Consider the following 12,292-nt stretch of genomic DNA (forward strand, 5'->3'; position numbering starts at 1 on the left):
CGGCTTTGGGAAGGATTTCCTGGCTTCCACGCTACTCTCCGCCAACGCGCAAACAGCCGCGCCGCGCCCTTTACTTTTCCAACTGCGCCGCGGGCTGCATCTGGCCGGGATTTCCTCTTCGGGGAAAGTGCGTGGAAGCTGGGCGAAACCTCCGCGCCGCTTTGCTATTGCCCGCCGGTTCCCGCCCCTTTCCTTCGCCTCCCTCTCCCTCGCGGAGTTGGTCTCCTTCGGCCGCTCCGGTCCTTGGAAGGACAGGGACTCTCTTGGCTGGAGCCGTCATGTGACCCGTTTGGGCTGCCTGGATCGGCGCCGCACCATGAGTGACCTGGGGGCTGGGCAGAGCGCGAGCCGGCGCCAGGTAGCGCCCCGGGGGCTGCTGCTCCCTCGCCTCTTCTGCCTGCTCCTGCTTTGGACCAAAGAGAGTGCCGCGCTGGCTGACTTCTCAGGTAAAGGGACGCGCGACCCTTGGCCGCCGCCTTCCCCTCTTCTCTGTCAGCCCCCGCATTGCAAGGCGGCAGAGAACCGATGGGCGCCGGCAAGCCCCGGGGAGGGTTGTCCAGGAACTCCGTTGGTTTAGAAGGGGATGGTGTTTGAGCGCTTTTGGGGATTGAGCAGTCTGCTTTTTCCGTCTCTGAAGTCCAATAAGGATGAGATCAGGGAAGAAAGCTTTACCCGTTAAGTTTCTACCCACTCTGGAACTTTTAAATGTCAGCCGAGTACTTGCTGATCACCACTAGACAGCCAGGCCTTCTAGTTAGGAGTGATGGTAGTTAACATCCAACATCTCCAGCAGAGAGCATTGGAAACCGGTGGGGGATGGCAAAACTAAATAGCAACTTTAATGCTAGTATCTTGACTCAAACTACAGAGATGTATATTCGTTTTATTAGCGGCTTATCCAGGTACTCTTTCTTGGATTTTGTTACACTTTTTAGCTAAGGAATTGTTTCTCTTAGGATATTGACAGTGCTTTCCTATTTACTAAAAGACTTCTAGGTAAAGGGAAACCAAACTCATTTTAAAAGTTGAAGCATCAGTGTTCTTTGTCAATAAAGTATGTGGCAAGATCTAAGAATGAACCTGCTATATTACAAAACTGATCTTTGATGTTGCTTTCTAGTTAATTTAAATATCTGAGCCCTCATCCATTCTGATTTTATCCAGACCTTCCACTAGAGACAGTTGAATAATTATTATCAGCTCTGTTTAGTCAGGGCATACTGTACAGGTCCTGAATGCTTTGAAAGAAGCATGGGACAGGAGCAGGGATCTGGTGCAAAAATATGTATATGTATAATACAGCAATTGTTTGTTAGGTGCATATGCTTGTGAGGTTTACTCATACTGGGGATATGGGTGGAGAGGAAGGAAAACTCAATCCAGAAGGCATGTTTAGAAAAGATAACATTCATTTTTAAGTATTCTAGAAAAATAATAATTTGCACATGGTAATTCATTCTCCATTCTTTTTTACATCACAATCAGGATACCTAAAAGGCTTTCTAAAAGTGTAAAACCAACTCTAATATTTTCCAAAGAAAATTATTTCAATATCCATTCATAGGTGGTAAGAATACTAAGTAACATTAGAGATTTAATTTTTTTAAAATAGAAAAAGTTATAGTTATACATTAATTTAAAATTTAAAAAGCCAATAGGCTTAAAAAAAAACAATTATAAGTTTCAGAGAACACTATCAATGTTCAGAGATTCTGAGAGTTGCAATTCAAAAATCTGAAGGGCAGCTGATTGTCTATAAAAGTTTCACCATGAAGATAGCAAATCATTTAGCATAAATATTTGAAATGTATGATATTATACCAAGATGATTACTAAATATAATGTTTGAGTGATATTTAATCGAGTGCTACAGGTTGTTAAGAAAATGTTTGATAAATAGCTACACCAGTGGTAGTCAACCTGGTCCCTACCGCCCACTAGTGGGCGTTCCAGCTTTCATGGAGAGCGGTAGGGGTTTGCTGTAACTCTGCTTTATAAATTTTATAAAGTAAAGTTACTTCCCTACTTTATAAATCACCATTACTGTGGAACCGGTGGGCAGTTAGAAAATTTTACTAACAACAGAGATGCAAAAGTGGGCGGTAGGTATAAAAAGGTTGACTACCCTTGAGCTACACTAAAGTAGTCAGTCTGCAAATCTGTCCTAAATATATATTGACAGAATAAGTCAAAACCCCAAAACACACAGAAAATAATTAGGAAGCTATCATTGCTGAGACATGTTGATAGATGTTCAGGGATCTAGAGAAAACTTGAGCACATTAAGTATACAAAAAAGTAAATCTATGTGCTGTGATAACTTAAACAAACATGAGTCAACAAGAAATCACATATTTCCTCACCCACACATACAAGTGATATAAGGGATAGTACAATTGAATGGAAAAAGTGCTGCACATTTAATCATTCAATACCCATTGTTTTTGGAACCATAAAAGTCATATAGCTTAGGTCCTTAAAAGGGCACAGAACGTTTACTAGAAATTCCCATATTGCACAAGCACAACTAATAAAGCATAAAAGGAATTGCATAAAGAGATTGGTGCTTAATTTAGCTAAAACCCCTGTAATTGTTACTTTTTTATTATGTGTGAAAGAGCCAAGGTGGCGCAGTGGTTAGAGTGCAGTACTGCAGCCACTTCAGCTGACTGCTAAGCTGCAGTTCGGCGGTTCAAATCTCACCGGCTCAAGGTTGACTCAGCCTTCCATCCTTCCGAGGTGGGTAAAATGAGGACCCAGACTGTGGGGGCAATATGCTGACTCTGTAAACCGCTTAGAGAGGGCTGAAAGCCCTACGAAGTGGTATATAAGTCTAACTGCTATTGCTATTGCTAATGGTTTAAAAAAAATCTTAAGGAAGAACTGCTTGCTTGTTATTGGTTAATACATGTTTCTTATTCTCAGCAAGATACAAGAGAACATTGTACTTCATGGAAGCAAAAGACATACATCCATTTTAATCTGCGTGAAGGGACTTAAGGAACAGAGTAGGAAGTTGTTTCTTGACCATGAGACTGTAACTCAGTGTGAGATATAGTGCATCTTAAAAGCTAATTTTGAATGCATATAGAGCAGGGGTGTCAAACTGAAGGCCTGGGGGCCGGATCCAGCCCACAGGGTGCTTAGATCTGGCCTGCAAGGCTGCCCTGAAAATAGCAAAGTACCAGCCCAGGGTGCCTCTGCCAGTGAAAACAGAGCAGGTGGCCCTCCTGAGGTCAGTTTTCACTGGCAGAAGGTTCCAGAAAGCCATCACAGCTGAAAACGGAGCTCCGGAGCCCATTTTCGCTGGCAGAGTGCTCAGGCCACCACAGACACCCCCCAACACGAGTGACATCTAGCTGGTCATGGCCCCCTCAGCCCCTCCAAAACACAGCCCTGATGCATCCCTCAATGAAATTGAGTTTGACACCCCGATGTAGAGCTTAACTACTCTGAAATTAACAATTGGTTAGTGGGGAGGGATGAAACCAAGTCCTATTCAGTTCATTTTATGTATTTTTAAGCTGAATATTTTAACTTTTAAATATATTTATTTCATTGTATAATTATTTGCAATCTAGTTCTTCAGTCTCTTACAGGACAATAGTAATATGTGAACAGCTACAAGGGCTATATATGTACTGAATCCAATGAAATAAACCTGGTTCTTAGATACAAATAGTCCATGAGTTACGGCAGTAATGGAGCATGCCCATTATGGTCATAGGTTGTAATGGATATAAAACAAGATGACAATGAACCCAATTGTAAGAGATTTTTTTTATGGCAGTCACTAGGCAAATGCCATAGGTATTATGTGAATCCATTGTTTGCTATGATATGGTTCTGCCTAAACACGGAAGTACCAGTTTTCAGCAAAACCAGTGTGATCACATGACCATGGGATGCTGCAAATGACTATATGTCCAGCTATGTTGCTAAGCACCCAAATCTCAGAATTTACTATCTGGGTGGTAAGTCCCCTTTTTAGGTAGGTTGTAACTTTAAACAGTTGCTAATTGACCAGTTGTAAAACAGAGGACTGCCTGTATAAAGTTTTCAGTTTATTCATGAGCTTTCAGTCTACATCAGTTTAAATGCTAGTATTAGATGATCTGGTTTATGGAATAGAACCAGGGGACTATTTCTTGCAACTGGATCAGTGTTTCTCAACCTTGGCAACTTGAAGATATCCGGACTTCAACTCCCAGAATCCCCCAGCCAGCATTCGCTGGCTGGGGGATTCTGGGAGTTGAAGTCCGGACATCTTCAAGTTGCCAAGGTTGAGAAACACTGAACTGGATGCTATGGACGCTAAATAAGAAATGAAAATTTGTACAGTTCCTGCAAGATAGAGAGCATCTGATTCCTAATATTTTCTGAAGTGTCTGGATTGTCTGTGCTCTAGACTTCCAGTTGATTTGATCTAGATGAGTTTGTTTGACTGAGTGATTGTCATCATTAACTAATTCTGAATATTGTACAAATAGTATGTGATGATCCAAGGCATAGCCCGGTAAGGATCTGTTGGTGCTTTATTGGGCTATTTTGATATTTGCTATTAAATTTTGGGAGAGTGTCTTTTCTTCACACTTCACTACAATTTGGGGAGGGGGGGGGCATTGATGGCAAAGCTTCTTGGACTTGAAGTCCACACATCTTAAAGTTGCCAGGTTTGAAAAAACACAGTCATACAGAGATATTTTCCATTTCTGATGTTCTTATCCAAAAACCTGCTAGTAGATTTGACAGCCAGCAGGGTGGCTGGCACAGCACAGAATTTTGATCCAGGTCTAGTATTATACTATGCAGGAACGTGCAGTCAGGGGAGGCAGGGCCTCACCACTGAAAAGAAAAAAAAAAGGAAAAAGGCTGAGGTAGTTGCTGACGGAGTCACAGTGGATGACTCTTAGTGCTTAACTGCAGGAGGAGGCGAGAGAACCACGTGCCTCCTTTAGTCTATCTTTATAATCACTTGAGCAGAGTTAAGCAAGGGTTAAAATGTGAAAAATTCCTTAGGCAAAGGAGGCACGTGGTTCTCTCGCCTCCACCTGCAGAGGGCACTTTTTTAGAGGCTTTTTTTAAACAGTTAAGCAGAGTCATCCATTGGAGGCTCTAGCAGCAGCAGCTCTTGCCTTTTTCTTTTTACATTTTTTACATGTTCATCATGGCAGACAAGAGCAGAGTTGAAATCCTCTGTGACAGAGCTGGAAAAGATATGTGGGTCGGAGGGAGGGGGGAGGAATTCAAAATTATTGTAATTTGTAAGTAATTTTTTATTGTAAGTAATTTGTGTGTGTGTGTGTGTGTGTGTTTGTTTCTTTACTTCACTCAAACAAACTCTCAATTTGAGAAAGAGTTTGTTTGAGAAGAGAGGAAAGGGGGAGAGGCAGGGAGGGCAGCTTGTTTGAGAAGAGAGGGACAGCCCATCAGCAGAGGCGGGTCTTTACCCCCCTCTGCTGGCGGGCTAGTACTTTCTTTCTTTTGCCAGGTCCAGCCCGCTGGAGCTCGCCGTGCCGGGGGAGGAATGAGCTGGGTGGGCTGGCTGGCTGGGGAGGGCGGATCATGGCTGCTCAGATGCCCCCCCCCGCCACCGCCAGCTGGGTGTCCTGGCTCTGTCCGAGCTGAAGAAAGCGGAGGATTGTTCGTCGGAGGACGCTGCTTACCACCACCACTGCGCTCCGCCACCTTGCCCCCCCCGCCTCCTCCAATGAACAATCCTCCGCTTTCTTCAGCTCGGATGGAGCCAGGACATCCAAGCTGCTGGTGGCGGAGAGGGCCACCTGAACGCCCCCTCCCCAGTCAGCCAGCCCCCCCACCCCCTGCCCAACCTACTCCCCACGTCTCACGTCTATGGCGAGCAGCCAAAAGCCTCTTTCTTGAAAGTGCCTTTTGCCCGCTGTCAAGAAAGAGAGTTTTGACCACCCCGCAGGGCAAAAGCTGAAAAAAAGCACCCCGCCGCTTCTGTCTGACATAGAGGCGTCCTGCGCCCCGCAGCTATGTCCGACCCAGCTGCGGGGCACGGGGCACCTCTAAGTCAGACAGAAGTGGTGGAGCGCTTTCTTTCGGCTTTTGCCTGCCTCGCAGGGCAAACACTTCCACCTTGCAGGCACCGGAGCAGCAGGCCACCAGGAGTACATCCCGCCTGCTGCAGAAGAGCGCCGGTTCCTGCTTCAGAGGGACGACTTGCTGCGACCTGAAGGGGTGCAAGTTGTAGACCTGCACCATGGCTCCAGCTCACCCAGGCTCCGCACCCAAAATCAACTGTCTCCTGCGCGATCCCCGCCTCATAGCCGCTGCAAAGGCTACCGCTTCCGCAAAGGACCCCACCTCAGGCCGGTCAGCTAGAAGGAGATGTCAGTCGCGCCCCCAATCCAGCCACCGCTTCCCACGAAGGCAGCTTCTCTATCGGAGGCTGCTTGAAGCCATTTATACTAGGCGACAGGGCTTAAGGCTGCAGCCTGCAATCCTTTACCTTCTCCCCGAAGTTGATCTAGTTCTAAGCGTGGAACAGGATTGCGCGCTTCCACAAGAAAGAGGCGCAAGGTGGAAGTGTTTGCCCTGTGGGGCAGGCAAAAGCCCAAAGAAAGCACCCCGCCACTTCTGTCTGACATAAAAGCGTCCCGCGCCCTGCAGCTGGGTCGGACATAGCTGCGGGGCGTGGGGCACCTCTATTTCGGACATAGCTGCGGGGCAGGCAAAAGCCACTTTCTTTCTTTTTGCCTTACCAGCCATAAGCTTCACCGCACATCATTGATACTATGCCTTAAAGAAAGTTTTATCCAATGTATTCTGGCTTTTTCCCCCACTGAAGAAATACTGACATTCCTTATCCTTTCTTCCACTACTGCTTTTTGATCAGTTGATTTTTTTTCCGGGGTACTTTTAAGCATAAACAGCTTTTGAATTCTTACAAATTATTGAATGCTTTTACACATTCATATACAACTAATATTTTCTCATCAATCTAGCCATACATCTGTTTATAAAATGACACTAAATGATAGCCCTTACTTTGACACTTCACAGAATTTAGGACATTTGATTATATATATATATAATTCCAAGGAAGAGAATAATGACCATTATTGCAGCATGTGATCATAAAATTTAATTTCTGTGTTGGCAAACACTGCAAGATTATTTCTCTGGCACTTCATTTAGATGTTTCAGAAATAACTATTCAGAAACAATGCCAGGTTACCTTAGTTTCACAGGTTCCTAATGGGACTTAAGTTTGAAATATCTAAACTGCAACCATGAATCTGATTGCATGGCACAGTTTCTAGTTGGGTATAACTTTTCAAAAGGATTGTCCTAAAGTTCCAATATTCTTAGCAGCCACATAATGGAGCTAACACCAATATAACTTAATCATGATTTTATGCTCAAGGAGTAATTTGACTAATTATGTAGCAATAGCTCAAGAAATAAATAACATTGACCAATGCTCCACAGCATCCTTTGCAAGTCAAGAATTACTTGCAAGTCACAATACCACATGTTGAGAACCATCATGGATAAAAGACATTCAAGATCATGTAGAGGATCATCCTATTCAGATGTGCTGCAAGCAAAATAATAGCTAACATTATTTCTCATGATAAATAGTCAGAGAAGGCCTGTCTATTGATTTCCAGAACTCCCAAAAAAAGAATTGTAGTTTTTTTGGGATGCTCATAAAGTCATCTTGGACTGTATTGATGTTACACATAGCATGTATAGATACTGAGCTTCAGACAACCAGTGGGAAAGTAGCTAAAGTTAGCAGAATCAAGTTCAGTCCAAACTTTTAATGAACTTTTATATTCTTCCTTCAACTGTGGTTTGTATTTTTGTTTTTAGGATACTTATTATGATGGCTTTTAATATTTATATTTGCTGGTTTTATATCTTCATTTTTTTAATCTACTGTTGTGGACCACGCAGAGCCACCTTAGATGAGATAACAGTTATTATTTGTTTATTAAATATTAATTTATTAAATAAATAAATAAAGTCTCCTATGGAAGCTAGAGTGAGTAGAACTGATGAATTACCTGTAATTATTTTTTCATGTTTTTTCTCTATGCCAGATGTTTTGAGATCACTGTTTCAGTGAGACTATCTAGCGGTCACAATTAGACATAGCAATAGCACTTAGATTTACTGATATATACTGCTTCATAGTGAGTTACAGTCCTCTCTAAGTGGTTTACAAAGTCAGCATATTATCCCCAACAATCTGGGCCATTAATTATTAATTATTTTATTTTATTTTAGAAAATTTATATTGCCACATACTCGCACATGGCAATTCAAGGCGGCTTACATAGATTAAAAAAAACTATATAAAAGAAATAAAAAGAATAAAAAGAAAACTAATTATAGATTAGTAAAATAATAATTCTGGCGACAACGCTGATCACCAGCTGCCAGCAGGCTCAAGGTTGATTCAACCTTTCATCCTTCTGAGGTCAGTAAAATGAGGAGCCAAATTGTTGGGGACGATATGCTGACTCTGTAAGCCGCTTAGAGAGGGCTGTAAAGCACTATAAAGCAGTATATGTTTAAATTCTATTACTTTTAATGGGCTTCATCCCACTCTGGATTTCCAGGCCAGCTGACAGAACCATGTCTTCAGAGTCTTCCAAAAGAGTGTTAGAGTTGGGGCCAGTCTAATGTCAGGGAGAAATAATGTTCCAGAGGGAGGGAGCTACCATGGAAAAGGCCCTTCTTCTGGGTGCCACCCTAGGGGATGGACTTCACAACATTCCTTGCCTCCCCACTCTAGCGGATTGGATAGATGTGACCAGCAAGAGACAGTCCTTCAGATAACCTGGTCCCAAGCCATGAAGGACTTTAAAAGTGACAACCAGCACCTTGAATTGAATCTGGAAACAAATTGGCAACCAATGCAGTTCCCGTAGGAAAGGTGGAACATGTGCACATTGAGGTCTGCATAAAACCATGTGGGCTGCTGCATTTTGTACAAACTGAAGCTTCTGGATGCTCTTCATGTAGAGCGCATTTCAATTGTCAAGATGGAAGGTGAATAGGGGATGAGTGACGGTGAGAAGGGATTGTTGGTCCAGGAAAGGGCATAACTGTCATACAACCCACAATTACAAAGGCCCTCCTGGCCACCACTGCCACCTGCTCTTTGAGCAGAAGTTGTGAGTCCAGGAGAACTCCCAGATTATGCACAGGTTCTGTTTGGGGCTGTGCTACCCCATCCAAGACCAAAGTTGACAATTCTTCATGGGCCAAAGAATCCCAAACCCAAAGCCACTCCGTCTTGCCAGGGTTCAGTTTCAATCCATTGCTCCACATCCAGCCCATAACAGTTTCCAGGCATTCAGAGAAGGAGGTCACAGCATCGCTTAACTCACCACGGGCTGAGACATATAGCTGAGTATCATCCGCATATTGATGATATCTCAGTCCATGGTGATGGATGATCTCACCCAATGGCTTCATGTAGATGTTGAATAGGAGCAAAGAAAGTACTAAGCCCTGTGAGACCCCGCAAAGCAGTGGGCGAGGGCTGGATCTGTCACCTACTATTAACACTGAGAGCAACCACAAAGTAAGTAATTGAGATATTATTTCCTGCTATGATCTCAGATGATATCAGATAGTATTGTTTACAACAGTGGATCTGTTTTTCATCATACAGTTTAAATAGTTTTGAGTAGTTTAATCACTTTTTCTTTTATTTGGTTAAAATATATTATTTTGATAAGAATAAAATATGATCCAGGTTTTAATTTGTAGCTATTTGTTGACATGTATAAAATCATGTCAATATTTTATTATCTACAATGATTAGTATCCATAATTACTTGAAACAAAGGCAAAATAAGGATTGTCAATGGGGACAGGAAATTTCTGCGTTGTAGTTTCCTGCTCATTCAAGTTTGTGTGAATAATATTTCAGCTCAGCAGTAGGAAAGACTTACCAAAAAAGGCCAGCATTTGCCTTCTAACTGTGGTTGGATATATGGTGGTACAAGTCTTAAAGAACTACAAGTTATCACAATATTCTAAATACCAGGCATCTAAAGTTGTTGATCTGGGTCCAACTTTCTCTTCCTTGTTAGCAGCCACAGAATAGATTTCTTTAAACTTGGCTGAGTTTGTGATAACAAATCCTTTTAAAGAGACAGATCACTCTTCTGCCTTGTATAAACAAAAAGTTTATTATAAGGAAAGCAGTGAGTTACATTTGACTAATAACTCGCTCTGTTTCATATAAACTTTTTTCCAATAAAGTCAAATTTTGTATTTTATTTGGCAGCAAATGCTGAAGTGTTACAATCTACCCAGATGAGGACCCAGATTGTTGGGGGCAATATATTGACTCTATAAACTGCTTAGAGAGGGCTGTAAAAGTACCATGAAGCGGTATATAAGTCTAAGTGCTGCCTTGCCAAAAAGAGAAAAGAAAGGAAAAGGCAGTACGAGATCCAAAATACCAAGAATTTCTGCATCCAATAATAATGAGATGATTAAAGAGGCATTTAATCAAGAGTTTTTTAAAAAAATATTCCTGCTTAAGTCCTTTCTCATCCAAATGAGTCTTGAGCTTTGATATTAAGATTATTCAGTGGTATATTTTCCAGGGTCTCTGATTATTTTGAAAATGTGATTTTTATATGAAGAGACTCAGGGTTGGAGATTTTGTCCTATGCGTGCCAATAATCAGCGTCACTAATCTGAAGTACTGCAGTAATTACTTTACTTCCTGTGAATAAAATATATTTACTTTCATTTCCATTGACATATGCATTATATTCAGCTTTTGTCCTGAACCAAAAGTTGTTTGTTTATTAAAGACAGAAGACATCCATTTTTTTCCAGAGGTCTAGAAATAGATTTGGTTACATCATCATTGTTGGAGGTTCATAAAACAACACAATATGCTTCCAATTGTAATGGATTTTAACTGTCAAATTTTATGCTTCTCAATTTAAGAGTTGATGTAATAATGGTATCAGATCTTTTATTTTCCAAAGCTGCAATCCTTAGCATTTTAACTGAAAAGTAGATTTTATTGAAATCAATATTGCTGACTTAATTGCACACATTAAGTATTTTGAAGTAGGTTTTGAAGGTTATAACTGACTTTATTTTCAATGACTTTATTTTCAATGTGCAGTGGAGTTTAGAAGCACTAATTTGTGATTTTATTGTCATATATCTGAAGTAGGGTCCATTTAAATCTGTATTTTATTTCCAAGAAGAATATGGTATATCAAACACTCATATGATTGTAATTATTATTATATAATTATGTAAAGCATCTGTCATATTTCTTTACAGGTAATCCCCAACTTATGACAGTTTACTTAGCAATTATTTGAAGCTGCAACCTAGTGATGGAAGACTCCACCTGCTTAAGACCAGCTAAGGCCTCCCCGACCCACTGAAATACATCATGTTCCCCATAATTGCTTCCCCCCCCTCATCCTGCCATGCTGGTAACTTATCTTGAGAAGATCTAGCGAGTTATCTCCTCTCCAGCCTCTCTGCTGCATGAGATCACAACACTCAGAAGCTTCCAGACTCGACCCACAAAGAGTTTGGAAGTGATAGAACACTTTTAGGCAGCAAAATCCTGTGCCTAAAAGAGTCCCATCAGCTTGCAAGGACTTCGGCAAGCTATTGTAAAAAGCCTTTTCCAGAATGAACGGAGCTTGTAAGGGATATGCTGCCCCCTCCCAAGATCCGCTGTTGCTAGCAAAGGCTTTTTGCAAAGGGTTGCTGAAGCCTACAGGGATGCAATCTCTCTGCAGCCTTTGGCAACCCTTTGCAAAAAGCCTTTGCCGGTATGGACAGAGCTTCGGAGAGATGCACATGCCATTACGGGGCTCCATTTTTGGTGGCAAAGTGCTTAAGGAGGCCTTTGCCCCTGAAATGGAGCCCCAGAGGGGCACGCACGTCGCTCCAAAGCTATGTCCACATCGGCAAAGGCTTTCTGCATCCCTGTAGGATTTGGCAGCCCTTTGCAAAAGTTTTGCTGGTACAAACAGAGCTTTGAAGGGACATGCCCACCCCTCCCAAGCTCGGCTTGTGCCAGCAAAGGCTTTTTGCAAAGGGTTGCCAAAGGCTGCAGGGCAGTGGTGGCTTCCAGATCCCGATGCAACTGGTACAGTGCAACAGGGGCCAGCATCCACCATATGAATGCAAAGACTCATTTCTAGAAACTTTAACGATGTAGAAGAGGGTGGCAGATTGGGGGGTGGAGTGCAAGGTACACATCCTACCGCTACCGAAGACTTTTTTTTACAAGGGGCTTCCCTGGATGAAA

The 12,292-nt window shown here is 42.3% G+C and overlaps 1 protein-coding gene across 1 annotated transcript in view; it reads left to right on the forward strand.

Moving 5' to 3' along the window:
- Positions 1-242: 242 nt before the first annotated feature.
- Positions 243-12,292, forward strand: part of EVA1C (eva-1 homolog C) — a 43,592-nt gene continuing 31,542 nt past the window's right edge. The window contains exon 1 of the mRNA XM_032220143.1: positions 243-446. Coding sequence (XP_032076034.1) covers positions 317-446 — 130 coding nt within the window. The 5' untranslated portion in view covers positions 243-316. The remainder of the gene's footprint in view (positions 447-12,292) is intronic.

Source organism: Thamnophis elegans, chromosome 6 (genome assembly GCF_009769535.1).
Source record: "Thamnophis elegans isolate rThaEle1 chromosome 6, rThaEle1.pri, whole genome shotgun sequence".
Classification (NCBI taxonomy): domain Eukaryota; kingdom Metazoa; phylum Chordata; class Lepidosauria; order Squamata; family Colubridae; genus Thamnophis; species Thamnophis elegans.